Source organism: Geotrypetes seraphini, chromosome 14 (assembly GCF_902459505.1).
Source record: "Geotrypetes seraphini chromosome 14, aGeoSer1.1, whole genome shotgun sequence".
Taxonomy (NCBI): Eukaryota; Metazoa; Chordata; class Amphibia; order Gymnophiona; family Dermophiidae; genus Geotrypetes; species Geotrypetes seraphini.
The window spans coordinates 20,851,513-20,870,426 of NC_047097.1; the positions used below are offsets into that span (position 1 = coordinate 20,851,513).

The 18,914-nt window shown below is 39.4% G+C and overlaps 1 protein-coding gene across 2 annotated transcripts in view; it reads right to left on the reverse strand.

Annotated features, from left to right (window-relative positions):
• Positions 1-1,229: 1,229 nt before the first annotated feature.
• Positions 1,230-18,914, reverse strand: part of LOC117348588 (aromatase 3-like) — a 70,774-nt gene continuing 53,089 nt past the window's right edge. For both annotated transcript variants that reach the window (XM_033920888.1, XM_033920887.1), the window contains exons 2-4: positions 13,968-14,130; positions 7,897-8,138; positions 1,230-3,631 (exon numbers count right to left, since the gene is read on the reverse strand). In XM_033920888.1, coding sequence (XP_033776779.1) covers positions 3,359-3,631; positions 7,897-8,138; positions 13,968-14,130 — 678 coding nt within the window. In that variant the 3' untranslated portion in view covers positions 1,230-3,358. The remainder of the gene's footprint in view (positions 3,632-7,896; positions 8,139-13,967; positions 14,131-18,914) is intronic.

The window sequence follows — 18,914 nt, forward strand, 5'->3', positions numbered from 1 at the left end:
ATGGAGCTGGCATTAGTTCTAGCTGCATAGCGTGGGTTTAGCGCACGCTAAAATGCTGCGTGCACTAAAAAACGCTAATGTAGCTTGGTAAAAGGAGCCCTTCGTGATCAAAATGTGTCCGTTTTGAGAATTTATATCTGCTTTTTACATTTTGCACTATATTTTGTCTCTTTTTCTGTGGTTGTTACTGAGGTGACATTGCATATTTTCAAGTCCTCTGCCTTAACCTCTTTGGGAAAAAAAAAAAAAGCAACAAATATAATTCACATTTTCTCTGCGTACAAAAAACGAACAAGCAAACAAATGTTATGCTTGTAATATTGTAAAATTTGCAAAATTTACAAAATATAAAAATAAGGAATTTCTAAACAGATTTTCATAAAATGATCACTTTATTTATGTTCTGTTTTCTGAATTGGTTGTCAATACAGTCCTCAGACCCTAATCAATCCTCTTTCTTATTTCCACCTATAATAAATAATCAATTTACCTGCTTATATATACCTACTTATGCATACCTATATAAAATATATCATATATTTATTCATATTATACCTCCTTAGATACAATCAAGGTGCCATTTTTAGAGGCGCCTAGGGGCGCCTACATTTTTTAAATAATCTCTTTTTAATCATTTTTAATGGCTTTACCAATTAAGGGGGGTCCTTTTACTAAGGTGCGATAGCCATTTTAGGTTGTGCTAAACGCTAACACGTCCATTATAGTCTATGAGCGCATTAGCATTTAGCACGCGCTAATATTTAGCGCAGTGCTTTTCAACCTTTTTACACCCATGGACCAGCAGAAATAAAATAATTATTCTGTGGACCGGCATCGGTCCGTGGATCAGCAAGTTGTGGGCCAGACCACGCCCATCTCTACCCAATCTCCACCCCAAACACCGCCCCCATAATAGTACTAATTGCACCTTGCCTCATCTAGAAGCCTTCCCTCTGATGTTGCAAAGTCAGGAGAAGGCTTCTGGTTCAGGCGCAGGATGCCCGTAGGAGCCATTGCCCGGGCTTTGTGCACTGAATCAGTTAGGAAGAGGGAGCTGGCTCGAAGATAACGCTGCATCGATCGCACTGTGGATCGGTGGTTGAAGAACACTGTTTTGGGCCTGATGCACATGCTGGCCCTGTGGACCGGCACTGGTCCATGGACCGGTGGTTGAAGAACACTGATTTAGCGCACACTAAAATGGCTAGCATGCCTTACTAAAAGGACCCTAAGTTAGTCGGCAATAGGATCACAGGGAGCAGTGTGGGATTTGAACCTACAGCCTGAGGGTGCTGAGGCTGTGGCTCTAACCACTGCACCACACTTACAAAATAACTGTTTTTGAGCATGACTTTTATGATATTGTTTTGAGTTATTCTCTTTTGTTTGTGTGAGGCAAATTTAGACCCCATGTAACATGGGATTGCTGATTAATGGTTTAAGGGTTGGCCCTAGCTTGAAGTTGTTGTGATTGTTGTGTTTTACAGTATAGCAGGGTTTTGGCCAGGTACTAGTGACCTGGATTGGACAATGTAAGAACGGGCTACTGGGCTTGATGGACCATTGGTCTGACCCAGTAAGGCTATTCTTATCACCGCCTAACTTAGGACACCACTTATAAAATATGGTCCTTAGGGTCCAAAACATTTATCATTGTGTTTCTTGTCTTATCATCTGCTGGGTATTTATTATTGAAAATAAAGAAACACAATGGGTGACGTGCCATCATTCTTTCCTCAGTGATGGGTGGGTGTTTGGGTGCCTATGAAAGCTTTGAAGAGCACTTACTAGACTTACTAGACTTCAAACTGTGTACACACTGGACTGGTCTAACTAGTACTTTTGATATTGGACTTGTGAAATCATTACGACTGTGTATGAAATTTTGTCATTTTGATTTTTTTAAATTGTGCTTTGTATCTGGCTTTAATTTTTTTTTTACTTGTTTCAAATTAACAAAATGAAACAAACAACAAAAAATATCTGACTGGGTTGTCCACACAAATAAAACAAAAAAATTCAATCAATAAATACATATAACCATCCCAAGTCCTCTCCAGATCCCTCAGGTCTCTCACCTTATGTGTGCATACAAAGGTATCAACTGACTGGAGACTGACATCATTTGGAAATCTACCTTTTAACTAGGTGTTGGCCTCCTGTTGGCCTGTGGCATTATGTTGTATGGCAGCATTTCAAATGCATCACTCTTCAATTAGCCGCACCATAGTCCAGCACACAGTGATGGGTATGAATGACTGGAGATCGTCCTGCGAAGTCCAGTGATAGTATGACTAGCTAGGCGTGGCTGGAGGGTCATAAGAAGTCCTGTCTGGTTTGGATCAAAGTTTATTTTAAAGCAGAATGAAAATGTCTATAACTCCATTTCTGTTTCATTTTATTAACAAACTGAAATTGGAAATTTTGCGGACAATTTCTATTTTGTTTCCATCATGGCATGCTGCCCATAAGGAACCTAATCACTGTACCTTTAGGGGCTACTTAAAATGCTGGTTTTGATGCCCTAGCAAACTGAATAAATACTTTCATAGCAAAAACATGAATGTAAAAGAGCAAGTTTGAAAAGCAATACATTCAAAAAGCACAATGAAAATGACAAAATGTTGCCGCTAGTTTGATACTTGACACTTTGAAAGACTCAAGACTTATAAATACAGTACAGTACATGTAAAATATGCATGTAAAATGTATTGATACAAATACATATATACATCCAGCGCAATGTTCAAACTGCTTGTGTTACTACAAAGCCTCTGGAGACTTTTTACCCCTTCTGTTTAAACCAGTTTTAAAGAACCTAGATGAGCACTTTGAAAATGGCTCAACTGTAAGCCCTCTGGGGACCAGCTTTGCAATTAAATCTCAAATCCAACAGTGCACATTACAATGAAGAGCAGGTGCGTTTTTTATTTCAGGGCTCACCTGGAAACATGTATATTGTTTTATTCTGAAGCTTGTGGCTGGCACAAAACACCTATGTCCACTCTCCCATGCTTTTACTCCGAGTAGAATCTCATTGGAAAAGTACATGCAAAAATTTGAACAGGTCGTTAACGTAACCTAAACACGACTCAACAAAACCTCCATTCAACATGGCTGAAAGTCTTCTCATTGTAGAAGAATCTGTAAATTTGAAGCCTCATCAAGGGCACACAATTTTTATGTAACCAAGTAATGTGGGTTAAATACTTCTAATCCATAAAAATTGCTTTGAAAATTGACCTCTATATTTCTTATGGATGTGATCCTGAAGAGAACAGTAGTAGTATTAATATTAAAATGAAATCTCTTAGAATTAAAACTTATATAACATGTGGCATTGTGTTTAAATATATATTTAAAGCCCGTTCAGTTCTGTTCTTTTACTAGCCTTGCAATTTTCCACACTTCTTGGAAGAAAAACCATTTCCAGACAGGACTGTGTTTCTTTAGGATGTATGGATAAATCATTGTTCTTCTGAAGGCTTTCCAGACATTGTCCTCTCACTGTCTGCACTCTGTATCTCTTTAACAGGGTCACCAGGATTGATTTCATCATCACCATCGAGATATACTTGCCTGCACAGGCACGAGGACCAGAGCCAAATGGCTGAAAGTAACGATAAGGAACCTGCAGGAGTCGTCAAAACAATTTATCATATGCACTCAAAGAAATGGTAAAAATGCTATTAGTTGTACAACAATAAGAACATTTTATAGAAAAAGATATCTGGCAAAAATTATTTTGGCAAAGAAAAAGAGAAAGGATCCCTGCAGGAACAAAGATGAGAAAGAGAAGTGGTGACAACAAAGGGAAGGGATGATAAACAACTCAGGAGTCTACTAGGATTCAAAAGATTTATGTTAGGTTGAAATATACTGAATAAAAGAATGGAAAACAAAATAGTGTCCAAATAATCATATAATGTAGCAAAAATAGATGGAGCACTAGTGATGTATACAACGTAATTTAAATCAAGGGAAAAAAGACCTCAAAATACCCCTAAAGTGTGATCAATGAAGTCACAAATATTTCGGGGTTAGGTATCATCACCGGTCAAAAACCCTTGAAATTTTTAATATTTTTACTTTTAATTGATTTTTAATGTTTTAAAATATTTTTTTCTATTAATATAAGTATAGTGTATATCTGTTTCATATTTGTATTTTCCTTCTCTGAACAAGTGAGCATGTAAATGACCAGCAACTATTGGTTCAATACCAAAATAATTGTCATGCTTATATTTGAATAATAATAAGCACTTATCTTTAATAACCCAATGGGGGCCCGGTCCGTTTCGCACTGATGGGCTTCTTCAGGGGTAATGAAAAGGCTTGTTGAATTGCCAGTTAGTTTTCCACTTTGCTCAAAGATCTTTGAACAGAAGAAAAATATACAAAAATATACATTATATACTATATTGTACTAAATAAATCATTAATGAAAAACATTAAGCACCCAGTATACTATTGTTAAAACTGTAATTTAATCTGTGATGTTATGTATATAGATTTTCTTTATTTATGTCATGTTTATCATTAAAGTATTGTCTCCATAAATTTAAATGTGTCTGAGTTGAACTTTTGGTTGAAATATAATTTAGATGTTACAAAAATGACTACAAACTCTGTGTTCATTTGTAACAATTTAAGAGTGTCTCAGGCAGATAAATGTATCCATAAGTTAAATACATTTTGAGTGTTACAAATATGGCTACAAACACAATTACTCGTTTGCAACAATCATTTATGTTGAAAACTACTAACTACACTAAATACTAAAGATCTCATAGAACTTGATAATCTTAAAACAAACGGCAGTACTTTCAATCTAGCCATTTAACAACATTATAATACTTGCCGTTGGTGAGACTTTCATAGACGTCACAAAGAATTGTATAAAGTGAGTAAAATGGCGCCCGTATTTAAACAGAACGCTGTGGTTTTGTTAGCCAATCAAAACGCTGGATACAAAACTGCTCTATTTTTTTGAAACAATTGCTTGATATGTGTGTTTTTATGTTCAAATGTTGATAAATGTATGAACACTCATTTTATGTACAATGATTTGAACCTTAAATGTTTAAAATAAGTCATCGATCCATAACATTTAGTTACCATTAAGCCGACTCAAAATTTGACAGAAAAAAGGTGTTTTAAACTGTAGCTACAAGTTTAATTTCTTTTTAAATGTATTAAAATTTGCTGTCCATAATGATACTCGGAAAAGCTTAAAACTTAATGATATTTAAATGAAAAGCAGTAATATGCAATCAAACCGCTCAACAATCGAAGAATACTTGGGATGCAAAACAAGTTTACCATATTCTCAATTCCTACGATATAAACGTATATGTAGCGATGAGAAAGATTTTAAACATCAATCCAAATCATTGAAAGAAAAGTTCCTTAATAGAGGTTACAACCGAAGAAACATCAAATTAGCATATACAAAAGCAAAATTTAACAATCGAGAATATCTGTTAAATCCAGTTTCAAAGCACCATCAGAGCAATAACGTCAGTTGTCATCCTTTGGGATGCAAAACAAGTTTACCAAATATTCAAATATAAGCATGACAATTATTTTGGTATTGAACCAATAGTTGCTGGTCATTTACATGCTCACTTGTTCAGAGAAGGAAAATACAAATATGAAACAGATATACACTATACTTATATTAATAGAAAAAAATATTTTAAAACATTAAAAATCAATTAAAAGTAAAAATATTAAAAATTTCAAGGGTTTTTGACCGGTGATGATACCTAACCCCGAAATATTTGTGACTTCATTGATCACACTTTAGGGGTATTTTGAGGTCTTTTTTCCCTTGATTTAAATCAGGTTGAAATATATCAACAAATTGGTCCAAGGCGCTCAAGATGACCCAACAAGGCTGTGCTTCAGAGTTATCACCCCTCCCTTGGTCCTTATCGCTCCTCTTTTTAAAACATTATTTTAGGAAAGCTTTGAGAGAAAATATTTTATTTCATTACAAGAAATCTCTTGACTTAGCTTTCTCTGAATGCTATAACACTACTGAAACAATAATGTCAAAGCATATGCAAGAGTCTGTAATATTACCAAGAAAATTTATACATTACAATTGTATTACGAATGATTCCCCCACTCCCAGTATTCAGCCACAGTGGTCAGTGTTTGTTGGAAAGTGTCAGCTACTGTGCTAAAGTTATACCCAGATATTCAGTTGCAATATCCAGACATATAACCAGCTTTGAATATATATTGAGGTATAATGAGCAACTCCGAGAATTACCTGGATAAGGGTAGTAATGTTCTATGTTTCTATTCCGTGGAAAATCAGGGGACACCAGGAAATACTTCTTCACCGAGAGGGTGGTGGATCGATGGAATGGTCTTCCGATACAGGCAATTGAGGCCAGCAGTGTGCCTGATTTTAAGACTAAATGGGATCGACAGGTGGGATCTCTTCACAAAGGGAGGTAGGGGAGGGTCATTGGTGTGGGCAGACTTGATGGGCCTTGGCCCTTATCTGCCGTCACTTTCTATGTTTCTATGTAATCAATGCTGTTATCTGGATAACTTAGAACAGCTTTTTTGATGTCATAAGTTATCTGGATAGCTATCTGGATATTAGTATTGAATGTTGATGGTCCCCAAGTAACTCCAACTCATGATCTGGACCTGGCAAAGAGTGATGTGTGAAGATTTTCAGTGGTATTATCTGTGCTGAAAATCTGGATAATATTAATAATACTGCTGCTAATAACGGATTTTTGTATCCTGCTTTATCCTCGTATATTCAGTGGCACTATTGAATATTGAGGTTTGACCTAGTCACCACAATGTAACCAGGCCAGAGCCTCTCTACCTGGTTAAATCATTTTAATATCTACAATCAGAACCCTGAGATCCAATGAACAGAATTTACTAACTATTCCATCCCTAAAGGTCATCAATACAAGACGACAATTTATTTTATCCGTTACTGCACCTCAGCTATGGAACGCCCTTCCAATTTATTTAAGGGAAGAGCAGAATCTTGAGAAATTCAAAAGTAACTTAAAAACATTTCTCTTTAAAGACGCTTTTGATAATTAACGAAACTCATCGCAGCTCAGATTATTTTATTGTACTATATTATACTGGTTTTTTTTTTGTTACTCATTTTGTATTTTTCCTTTTTTGTTCTACTTTTCTATAATGATTTTGTATTTCATCTCCCCCCCCCTTCCTTGTGTTTATAAGTTTGTAATGGTAATTTTTTTAATTTTGTATGTTAATATGTATTGTTCTGTCATGTATTGTTTCCCAGAAATTGTAATTTTAATTTGTTCATCGCTTTGAAATACGATTAAGCGATTAATCAAACGATTATTAAACTTGAAACTTGAAACTTATGCATCCAAATTTACAAAATTTCAGTTAAATACTCACCTAGGGTTACCAGAAGTCTGGATTTCCCCAGACATGTCCCTCTTTTGAGGACATGTTCGGGAGTCCAGACGGGTTTTGAAAAGCCATTCGGATGCTCGGACATGTCCTCAAAAGGAGGACATGTCCAGGGAAATCCAGACTTCTGGTAACTCTACGCTTACGTTCTTTACACAATCACACCTAGCAGCACCTAAGTCCTTCTCCACCACTCAATATGCTAGGTGCCGATCACCCAATTAAATTTTACTTTTTTCAATTATGAGCTTGTTAAAGCTCATAATTGAAGCCAATTTACTAATTAAGTTAGGTGCCTATTTATTTAGGCACCTATGTTTTGATGCCTTATATAGAATTTCCCCCCAAGTTTTTTGTTTTCTTTTTTTTTTTAACTGACCCTTAATCTGTGGACCACTGGTACAGTGATGGTACTTTACGATGATAAATAATAGTACATTAAAAGGAAAGAGAACTTACCGGTTTCTCAAAATTTTTCAGGGTAAATTCATTTGGCTTTGGGAAAAATTCTAACTTATGCATGCGTCCAAGGTTCAAAATGATATTGGTTCCCTTTTTTACATGGTAGCCTTCAATGACATCATCAGCTAAAGCCTTACGCATGACGAAGTCCACAACTGGCTGGTATCTTATACTTTCATAAATAAAATTCTCCACAACCTTTAATTTTGGTATATCATCACTCTGTATATCTCGATCACCTACACAAAAAAAGAATCTTTTATTTTTCCAGAACATTATTGTAAAACACATCATTTTTCTCTTAGATAGCTTTGGTATATTAGACTCTATGGAATATGAGGTAGGTTTTTTCCCATGGGAACTTTTTTTTAAAAAAACGTGCTTCCCGATTGGCTGGTTAGACAGCCGTAGGATGCCTACCACTGCCTACAATCGGGACACCATTTATAGAATCTGGGCCTTCATGCTTAAAAAAAAAAAAAAAAAAAAAGAGCACTAAGCTTAAGGTAGTAACCTGATACATGATCACTACTTCCCAGCCTAAATAAAATTGTCACAATCAAATTTTGAGTCACCTGCAAGTAGTGTAAAACAGTTGATGGGACTCCCAGCAAAACAATGGTTGCAGTAATCAATGGTTGACAAAATTATCGCTTGAATTACGTTTCTGAAATCTTTCTATGAAAGATAATGGTAAAGCCTGCTCAACAATCTTAATTTGTAACATACTTTCTTTATCAGTGCTAGTGATTTTAATCATGTTTAAATGGCTTTTTCCACGTTAGGCACTGGTAGAATATGGGCCTTTATGTTTTTAATTGTAAACTGCTTGATTTGCATTGGCAATTAGGCGGTATATCAAGTTTAACGAACTTGATCTGAATATTGGGGGGATAATATTTATTATCTCCAATCATGGTACACGGGCTTGTCGTGAGTGGGATAGAACATCAACCTTGAAATAAACAATCCTTTATTTCTATATACTCAAGATCAATTTTATGTAGAAACCAATGAATTAATATGCATGAATAAAAAGTCCTATAGTTATAATGTCCTTGTTATAAAAGGATCCAGTTGATGACCCGACATGGTCCGTGTTTCGGCCTCCAGCTGGAGGCCTGCCTCAGGGGTGTGTCAATTGGTCTTGAAAAAACTTGTCAGCATATGTATGACTCGTAAAGACGTCCAAAGCTCGAGAACCAGGGTACTCAAAAGTCTTACGTGGGGTTTCTGTTCCCTGTTCTTTATTTTACATGGGCTTGTCATGCCACTGGGGCTTGCTCGCATCTGTGAAGCTGCAAACTATGCCGTCATCAGTTTCACTACCAGCAGGGTCTCCCAAGATGGACAGGTTTCAACGGACATGTCAGACTAATGATGCTACTATCCATATGGAGGCGGAGGATCGCGTTTGATGCGACAACGATGACAACATCGAATTTATACTGCACAGAAGGCCTGGTCGTTTACTTCTGTATTCTGCCAGGAAAACTTGATATCCATTATCAAGTCGCTAGAACTCGAACACTAGTCTACGGCACCTAACAATATTTATTACAAATCTAAAATTCCAGTGGGATGAAGCACTGCATTACGAAATGTTGCTGCAGAAGAAAACAAGTTGACAGGACATAAGTAGGACTAGACAACGTGTACAGCAGTGCAGCTGGGTAGGCTCTGACTAATTCTATAATGTTGGTGTTTACAAAGATCTTAATCAGTGGGTGAGTGACTATGTCCTCTTTTGGCTTGCCAGTAACATCATGAACACGTTAGTTTGTGAATTTGTTTGCTAATATTCACTAGACTTTATCCAGCTAACAGAGCAATTTCTCTAAAGCTATTTAAAAAAAGCTTTTTATTGAAAATTGCTTAGCCTCCTGCAGGTAAAAGAACACGAGCTGTTCTACAATGCACAGATTTATCCCAAGGACAGGGATAAGATGAAAATCGCAAAAATAGCTAAAGTAGTTTTGCATTTTGAGAACAATGGGCGTTGTTTTGAAGAAAAAAAGTAGCTGCATATTAGCTGGCATACTGTGGTCAATTATTAAGATGCATTAGGGCAATAACCCACATTATACCCGCTTGCTGAGAATTAAAGTGTACTAACACTGGATTTCTTGTTCCAATGCAGTGCTAAATAAGTTACCCCATAGTGCAAAACATGCAAATGCATGTAAAGCAGTTCATTACTTTCTCTATGGGTATTTTCCCACTTTTATGCCTTCCCTTTTCACAACTGGTGCAAAATCCACTAGGAACAGTATCTGCAGACTTTTGGAAATTGTTCCCAAATTACTGAATACTTTTATATGCTTGATTTTTAGTTTTATATATTGCATTTTATCTGTGTATTTTGTACTCTGGGGGAATAAAAATCAATAAACCATAATCATAACCATAACTGAGCATGTACATGTACATTAAGGGGGGAATATATCAATGTGTTAAGATGGGTTATTTTACAAGTTGTGCTATTGTAGCACCGGGGCCAATTTTATGCAATTAGACCTTGTGCTAAAATAGCACGACTTGTGCTAAAATAACCTGTCGTTAACAGTAGAACATATTGATAAATTCCCCCCTAAGCACATAAATTAGATTCCTATTTTCAGCTGGATTTGGGATCCTTGGGACAATATTCAAAAACACAGCCAATGCATGATAAGAGGGTCACTTATCCACTTATCTTTATGTCTGATATCGTGCAGCCCTATCTATTTTGGCAGGACCACTGAATGTACAATTTTAAAATGAAATGAATACTTTAAACTTAGGAATGCTATATGGTCCAATAAATTTATGTGGATAGCAGCTGAATATCTGCGCACTTATTTGGTAGTCTGACCCCTAGTGTTAGTGTTGCATGACTACTGCTTCAGGTCAGGTGGTGCCATTTTAGAAGAGGACAGTGTGGAAATCATTTGACTCCATCATCCCTTGGATTATTTACAGTTTACCAGCTTTTTAACCTTCCTTTTTTATTATTTTAGCAATAATGCAGTAGTGATGGATAAATCAGTTTGGATTTAATCCAAACACTGCAGGCTCTTCAGCTTGGAAAAGAGATGGCTGAGGGGAGATATGATTAAAATTCACAAAATCCTGAGTGGATCAATTTTTCACTCCATCAAAAATTACAAAGATGACGTTACAGGGAAATGTTTTTTTCACTCAGAGGTTGTGGTAAGAGCAGATAGCATAGCTGGTTTTAAGAAAGGTTTGGACAATTTCCTGGAGGAAAAGTCCACAGTCTGTTATTGAGAAAGACTCCTTGGGTTTTGGCCAGGTACTAGGGACCTAGATTGGCCGCCATGAGAACAGGCTACTGGACTTGATGGACCATTGATCTGACCCAGTAAGACTATTCTTATGTTCTTAGGGGTAAAGAAACAAGTCAGCTGTCTACTCGATCCAATGTGGAACAGAAGACAAGAAGAAGACCATGTGAAGAAAAGTGGTTTTTAATTAATGCTTTCAGGAGATAGTGCTCAGTTGCAACGAACCCAGGATCCTTTTTTTTTTTTAGCACTTGTGGAAGCTGCTGTGTGCCACCAGTTGGTTGCATGCCCCTGATGCAACCTTGTTGGTGAAACACAGCCATGTCAGGCACTATCTCCTGGAAGCATTAATTCCCCCCTCCTCCCCCCCAATACACACACAAGTCAGAGTTGAACCAAAAAAGTCTGGAAATCAATTAGATACATCTGAACCATTCCAATTTAGACATTAGTCTCTATTTCCTCCTGGGCTGGACCTTCATCCCTCCCCAGACAAAAGGTTGTCAGTTCTCTGTCAGCCTCCATATATGCAATTAGACCTTGTGCTAAAATAACTTGTCGTAACAGTAGCACATATTGATAAATTCCCCCCCTAAGCACATAAATTAGATTCCTATTTTCAGCTGGAGATAAAGAATTGAGCCCTATAATATAAATCACCAGAGCACCACTAGACCCATCTCTGTATTATAGTGTAGTTTGGATAGTTTTCACTTATTTATTTATCCAATTTTCTATACCATTTTTTCAGGGGAGCACAGAACAGTTTATGTGAATTAATTCAGGTACTCAAGCATTTTCCCCTGTCTGTCCCAGCAGACCTGGAACAATGGTTGTGACTTGCCCAGGGTCACAAGGAGCAGCATGGGTTTGAAGCCACAATCTCGGGGTGCTGAGGCTGTAGCTTTAACCACTGCACCACTAAAAATCAAAATGTAGTACAAGTGAGCCGAGTAAAGGGCAGTCAAACCATTGTGACATCACTGATGAGGCTGGTTCTTAGGCATTGACAGAATGAGACATTATGAGGTCACAATACCAGCTCTAGTTATTAGAGACTGAAGCTTTTCACACTATTTATTCAATTTTCTATACTGTTCTCCCAGGGGAGCTCAGAACAGTTTATATGAATTAATTCAGGTACTCAAGCATTTTCCCCTGTCTGTCCTGGCAGGCTCACAATCTATCTAATGTACCTGGAGTAATGGGAAGATTGGGTGACTTGAGCAAGTCACCCAATCTTCCCATTACTCCATGTGTGTGTTGTCATCATGCCGACTCCCGCACACTTCTGGGTGCCTCAAGCCATGGCCACTACCTTTAGTGTGCCCCGGCTTGAGAAAGTTTGAGAGACACTGGTGTAGTGCAACCACGTTTTAACTACACATTTTTAAAAATGAAAATATTAAAAATCGCTCTTCACCCACCAAATGCAGGGTATCACCAAAGTGAAATCAAATATAATATTAGGATACCAAAATCATTTATTTTTAAAAGATTTCCCCAGTAACCTAACCTTGACAGCACCCTTTCATATCAAAGGGGTTGCCAACTCAGTCCTTGCAACATACCCAAACAAGTATCATTTGCAGGATATCTACAATGCATGTTCCCCCCCCCCTTTTTTTTTTTGCTGAGCCACTATAGAGGTTTCTAACATGGCCCGGTGCGCTAAATGTTCCGACGCTGCTCTGACGTTCATATGAGCGTCGGAGCAGTATTGGAGCATATAGTGCTCTGTGTCTTAGTAGAAACCTCTACTGTGGCTTAGTAAAAAGGGGGGGGGAGGGTGGGATTGTGAGTTAGAACAGGATTTAAGCCCAGCTAGCCATTGACAGAAGACTAAGAGAACGATAGCAAAAAAATAAAAAGTGGTCTTAGCAGCGGGGCAGGGAGGTTATTCCAAAGCTCAGTGAATTTGAAGAAAAGGGATTTCCCTAATTTACCTGCATACATGACACCTTTTAACAAGGGGAAAGATAGTTTGAGTATGTGGGCAGATCTGGTAGTGTCAGGTCTCAAAGAATTCCAGGATAGTGGGATTAGGGGAGGAAGAATGCCATATAGGATCTTGAAAATTAGGCAGGTACATTTAAAGTGAATCCTAAGAATCACCAGAAGCCAGTGAAGTTTTGACAGAAGCGGGGAAACATGATCGAATTTGCTTTTTGCGAAGATCAACCTAGCCGCAGTGTTCTGGATCCACTGAAAAGATTCAATTATCACATCAAAACATCCAAGTCTAACCTGCCCTTATGAATGCCCAAAATCCCACCCATAACATGCCTCCACCATGCCCATCTCGAGCTCTGGATACACAGTGGCTGGACTACCTCGCTAGATGTCCAGAAAGGTGGTTTCGATTATAGGCACTTTGACGTCCTGGCAATTAGGACGACCAAGTGCGAATTTAGAACACTTTTTGGGCATTTATATTTTTTTATTATTTATTTATTTATTTATTTATTCGATTTTTTAGCCCGTCCTCCCAAAAGAGCCCAGAACGGGTTACAATGAATATATTGGTGCATTAAAATTATAAGTAAGATAGGTACTTAGAAATTCCCTTATGAGCCCCATTAGTCCCCCAGCTTCCAGTTTCTTCTAGAAAAGGGTGTGTCAGCTTCCAAAAGCTAGTCATGAAATGTATTAAGTTTGTCCAATAAAAATTTATCAATATTCCAAGAAACCTAAACATTACCCCACCAACTTCAATTCAATTATCTTATTGCTTTAGTTTAAATGAAAAAGAGTTTCAAAACTTCTCAAAGCAATCCTCACCGAGAACATTGTGGATTTCGTCCAACAGCTGCGCTTCAACGCCAGGATGGTTTGCAATCAGCATTAGCATGAAGAAGACTGACACAGACAAAGAGTCAGGTGCAGCTATCAGAATTTCCAGGATACACTGGTCGACATTTTCTTTAGTCAGGTCTCCCCAATTCTAGAAAATCAGAGGAGAAAAAGCTGCTTTAACCAGCCACGTTCCTCCACAGTACAATACATGTCATCATTATGTGTGTGTGTGTGTGTGTCCAGAAAACAATTGGTTAGACTTCATTTTAAACAAGAGTTATGTGAATTTTTTTGTGCTTTTCATATTTTTGGCTAAGCTTACAATGCACAATTATTATGTGATATTTTTTAGGTGATTTTTTCAATAATATACTGTTTAAACTCGACAGTGATCTTAACCATCTGAGATAATAAACACCTGTTACCATACAGTTTTTTGGAACCTCAGGCCACCACTCAGAGCTCAAACTCGTTCATTGCTCTAAGCTTTATGTGGAAGCTCCTCATTGGATCCTTTTATATTTTCTAACCTCTTTTTGCTTTTGTGATTAATTTTTTGTTTTTTCTTAAACAGCTTTATATAGACTCAAAGCTTAAAAGACCAAGCTAAGTAGTGCTTAATATTTTAAGCTTTGAGTCTATATAAAACTGTTTAAGAAAAAACAAAAAATTAATCACAAAAGCAAAAAGAGGTTAGAAAATATAAAAGGATCCAATGAGGAGCTTCCACATAAAGCTTAGAGCAATGAACGAGTTTGAGCTCTGAGTGGTGGCCTGAGGTTCCAAAAAACTGTATGGTAACAGGTGTTTATTATCTCATATGGTTAAGATCACTGTCGAGTTTAAACAGTTTCATATTTTTGGGGCATATTTTTGGCATTTACAAATCAGTTGTATATGTGTTACTTCATAGTTATATGCATGTACAAGCAATCTGCACACACACACACACACACAGGGAAGTGACATTTAGATACCAAGAACACATAAACACATGAAGCAGCAAGACATCACTGTAACTTTGTTTATTCACTCAATCTGTAACATTTCTAATCATTGTAAACCGCATAGAACTTCATGGTCCTGCGGTATATAAACTGTTATTATTATTATTATTATTATTAATAACCACTGCGCCACACTTAGGCCCGGATTCTATAAATGTTGTCCCAATTGTAAGCAGCAGTAGGCATCCTACCACTGTCTAACCAGCCAATCGGGACACACATATTAAAAAAAAAAAAAAAAATCTCCCAAAGCAGGCCACTTACATTGGAGGCACCTCCAGGAGCCTAGGGAGGCACACAAGCCTGCCTAAGCTCGCCAAAGGCTAGGCATGGACGTAGTGTGGAACTGAAGTAGCCTTAGGCGGCCATACGTGTCTCCCTAGGCCAGCAAGAGATGTGTACAGTGTAGTCCAGTGAAATGCTGGCCTATATTGTAAGTGAACATGGCCACTGAGCTTATCACAGCAGGAGGGATACCCAGTCCCTCTTGCCCGGCAAACCCTTCCCCCATAGATCGCCAGTAGGAGGGATGCCCAATCCATCCTGCTGGAAACACCCCCCCCCTCTCCATAGATCACCGAGTCTGCCTTTGGACTCCCCTCCACCCCCATACAGACCCTCGCACCCCCCTAGAACCTCTCATATCCCCACCCAAACCCCCCCAGACCTCCCTGTGGGATGCACTGGGGAGGGGCCTAAGACCTGATTGGCCCAGGCCCCTAAGGCCCTGCCCATAGGAGGGGCCTTAGGCACCTGGGCCAACCAGAATCTTAGGCTGGCCCATGTGCCTAAGGTCCCTCCTCTGGGTGTGGCCTTAGGTACATCGGCCAACCTAAGATTCAGGTGTCTTTAAATCCCCCCGACATCTAGATAGACTCACCCGCTCTGAAACAGTACATTTTAAAGATTCAAAAAAATTTACCATACAATCAAGGCAGATGTGTACAATTATTAAGAAACACTTTTCAATACTAAATGTGCATGAGACATTAAACAATAGTAGAAATTTTTTTTTAGTTTCAAAAGAATTAGAATTTGCACAATATGTTAAATATTGCTGATGTTTGGACTAGGAGAGAAACTGCAGGAAGCCTTGGACATAGAAAGTGTGATACATGTTCTGTGTGCTCCATTATGCTTGAGGGTACCACCTTTCAGTGTGAAAGAATAGGGAAAACATATAAATTACATCATGAGTCCACATGTGAAACTAGGGGAGTGGTATATTTAATCCAATGCCCCTGTAAGTTTTGTTACATTGAGCAAACATCTAGGGCAGAGCTGCACAATTCTGGTCCTCGAGATCTACTGGCAGGCCAGGTTTTCAAGATATCCACAATGAATATGCATGAGAGAGATTTGCATACCAAGAAGGCAGTGCAAGCAAATCTCTCTCATGCATATTCATTGTGGATATCCTGAAAACCTGGCCTGCCAGTAGATCTCCATTGTGGGACTGGGCAGCCCTGACCGGAATTTTAGCAGCCCTGAACTAGGGCATTAAAAACAAGATTAATCAAGCACAGTTCTTGTTTAAGGACTGGGAAAATGGCAAAGCAGGATAGCAGCTAGGAGGTCAGACATGTTGAGAACTCCGACGATGATGGGCAAGAAAAGAAAGGGTTTGGTAAAAGCACCAACTCACCTGCCTGTGAAAAGTGCTGGCCCAGCCTTTGCCCAACCTTCTGTGAGATAATTCTTTGAGTCTGTGGCTGAGATGGTTGGTTCGGGTGACTCGGGAATGGCGAGGGGAGCTGACGCTCCGGCAAACCAACGCGAGACTCCTCTGAGGCCAATACTTCCGGCAGCACTGAGAGAGACACCACAGAGCGCCGAAGCCGAAGTGCTGATGGTGGTCCCGGGTATTGGTGGGATTTCTTCAGCGTTGAGTGCTCCGACCTCACTGGTTGCTCCGGGGACTCTTGGAAGTGTGCCCGGGCATGGAAAGTCATCTGAAATGAGGCTGGAGGGTAGAACTAATACACCCCAGAGGTATGAAGGAGATGCTATCTCTCTGGGAAAGGTTTGCAAAGCAATTGAGAAAATGGAACAATCAGTGAATCAACGTTTGGATAAAATTGCAGAAGGGTTACTTCTCCTCCAGAACTAGGTTGGAAACACCACGAGCAACTCCATGAGTCTTCAAAAGGTAGAAAAAGAGCAGGAAAAAATCTTGGAATACCAACAAGAACTGGTCAAAGATAAACTTTGGGTATATCAAAAATTAGAAACTATTGAAAATTTCAATAGACTAAATCTAAGATTGGTGAACTTTCCTAAAACACCACATATCACCAATTAATATGGTGAAAAAATATTTTGAGGAAATTTTGCAGATGCCCAAGGAGTCTATGCCACCTTTAACCAGAGCTTTTTATATCAGAACTCCCAAGTCCCTTTCCTGGGAGGTCTCTCCAAGTACCGCCCCGGACATCCTGTATTCGTGCATGAGATTTGAACCTCATCTGCCATGTCGATGCCCATTCCTCGATCTTGATTATGTCACGTTGCAGATCTTCGCAATCCCCCTGCGTCTTTACTACTCTGAATAACTTCGTATCATCCGCAAATTTAATCACCTCGCTCGTCGTACCTATGTCCAGATCATTTATAAAGATGTTAAAGAGCACGGGTCCAAGCACCGAGCCCTGCGGCACCCCACTGGTGATGCTCTTCCAGTCCGAGTATTGTCCATTTACCCCCACTCTCCGTTTCCTATGCTCCAGCCAGTTTTTAATCCACGTGAGTATTTCACCCTCAATTCCATGGCTTGCAATTTTCCGAAGTAGTCGTTCATGCGGAACCTTGTTGAACGCCTTCTGAAAATCCAGATATACAATGTCGACCGGATCGCCCTTGTCTATCTGTCGGAGAGAACGTGAACTCGCAGGCCTTGAGCATGCGCACATGCTCAAGGCCAGCACAGAAGAGGAGGCCGGCATGCCGGTGCTACATTAAAGTAAGAAAAGGGCTCTGGGGGACTTCAGGTTGCGGCTGGGGGGGGGAGGGTGCCCAATCACGGTGGGGGGGGGTGCCCGATGGCGGCGGTGGGGTGCCGGATTGCAGGGGGGTGCCCGATGGCAGCGGGGGGGGGGGGGGGTGCCGGATCGCGGGGCCTTCGGGGGGAGCAGCGCTGCTGGCCTCGGTGGGAGGGTGGGAACGTATCAAAGCGAGTTTCCATTATTTCCTATGGGGAAACTCGCTTTGATAAACGAGCATTTTGGATTACGAGCATGCTCCTGGAAAGGATTATGCTCGTAATCCAAGGTACCACTGTATATGGCAACGCCCCCACCTTTTTGAACCACTCTGTCTCTGCGGTATAGTTTGTATCTCAGTAGCACAGTGTCCCAGACGTTTTCCTCAGTTCACCATGTTTCCGTGATGCCTATGATGTCAACGTTATCTTTCTGTGCTATGGCTTCTAATTCACCCATCTTATTTGTAAGGCTCCTTACGTTTGTGTACATACACTTGAGTTTGCAGCTTTTTCCTTTCTTGCATTTCCACAGTCCACAATCCACAATACGCTTTTCAAGAGTCCTGTGGGTGGGAGGAGTAGGAGTCCAGTTCATAACGGGCCTGCTGCTTCAACAGGGCAAGCCACATTGCATAGGTGGGGGCATCCTCCGAGACCCAGTGCTGTAAAACAAGTTTTTTCCCTAGCAAGATAGCATGTAAAGCAAATTTCAAAGAGGGTGGATCCAAGCCAGTCCAGGTCCACTCCTGGACATCTCCCAACAATAGAGCTGGAGTAGTCCAGGGCAAAACACAATAAAACAGAGTTTGTAAGCAGGCACGTACGGGTGTCCAGAATTGCAATTTGGTACAATCAAAAAAAGAGTGCAGAAAAGTACCACGATGCAGCTTACAATTAAGACAGAGGTTCGTATCCCAGAGGCCCATAACATGCTCCCGAGACCTG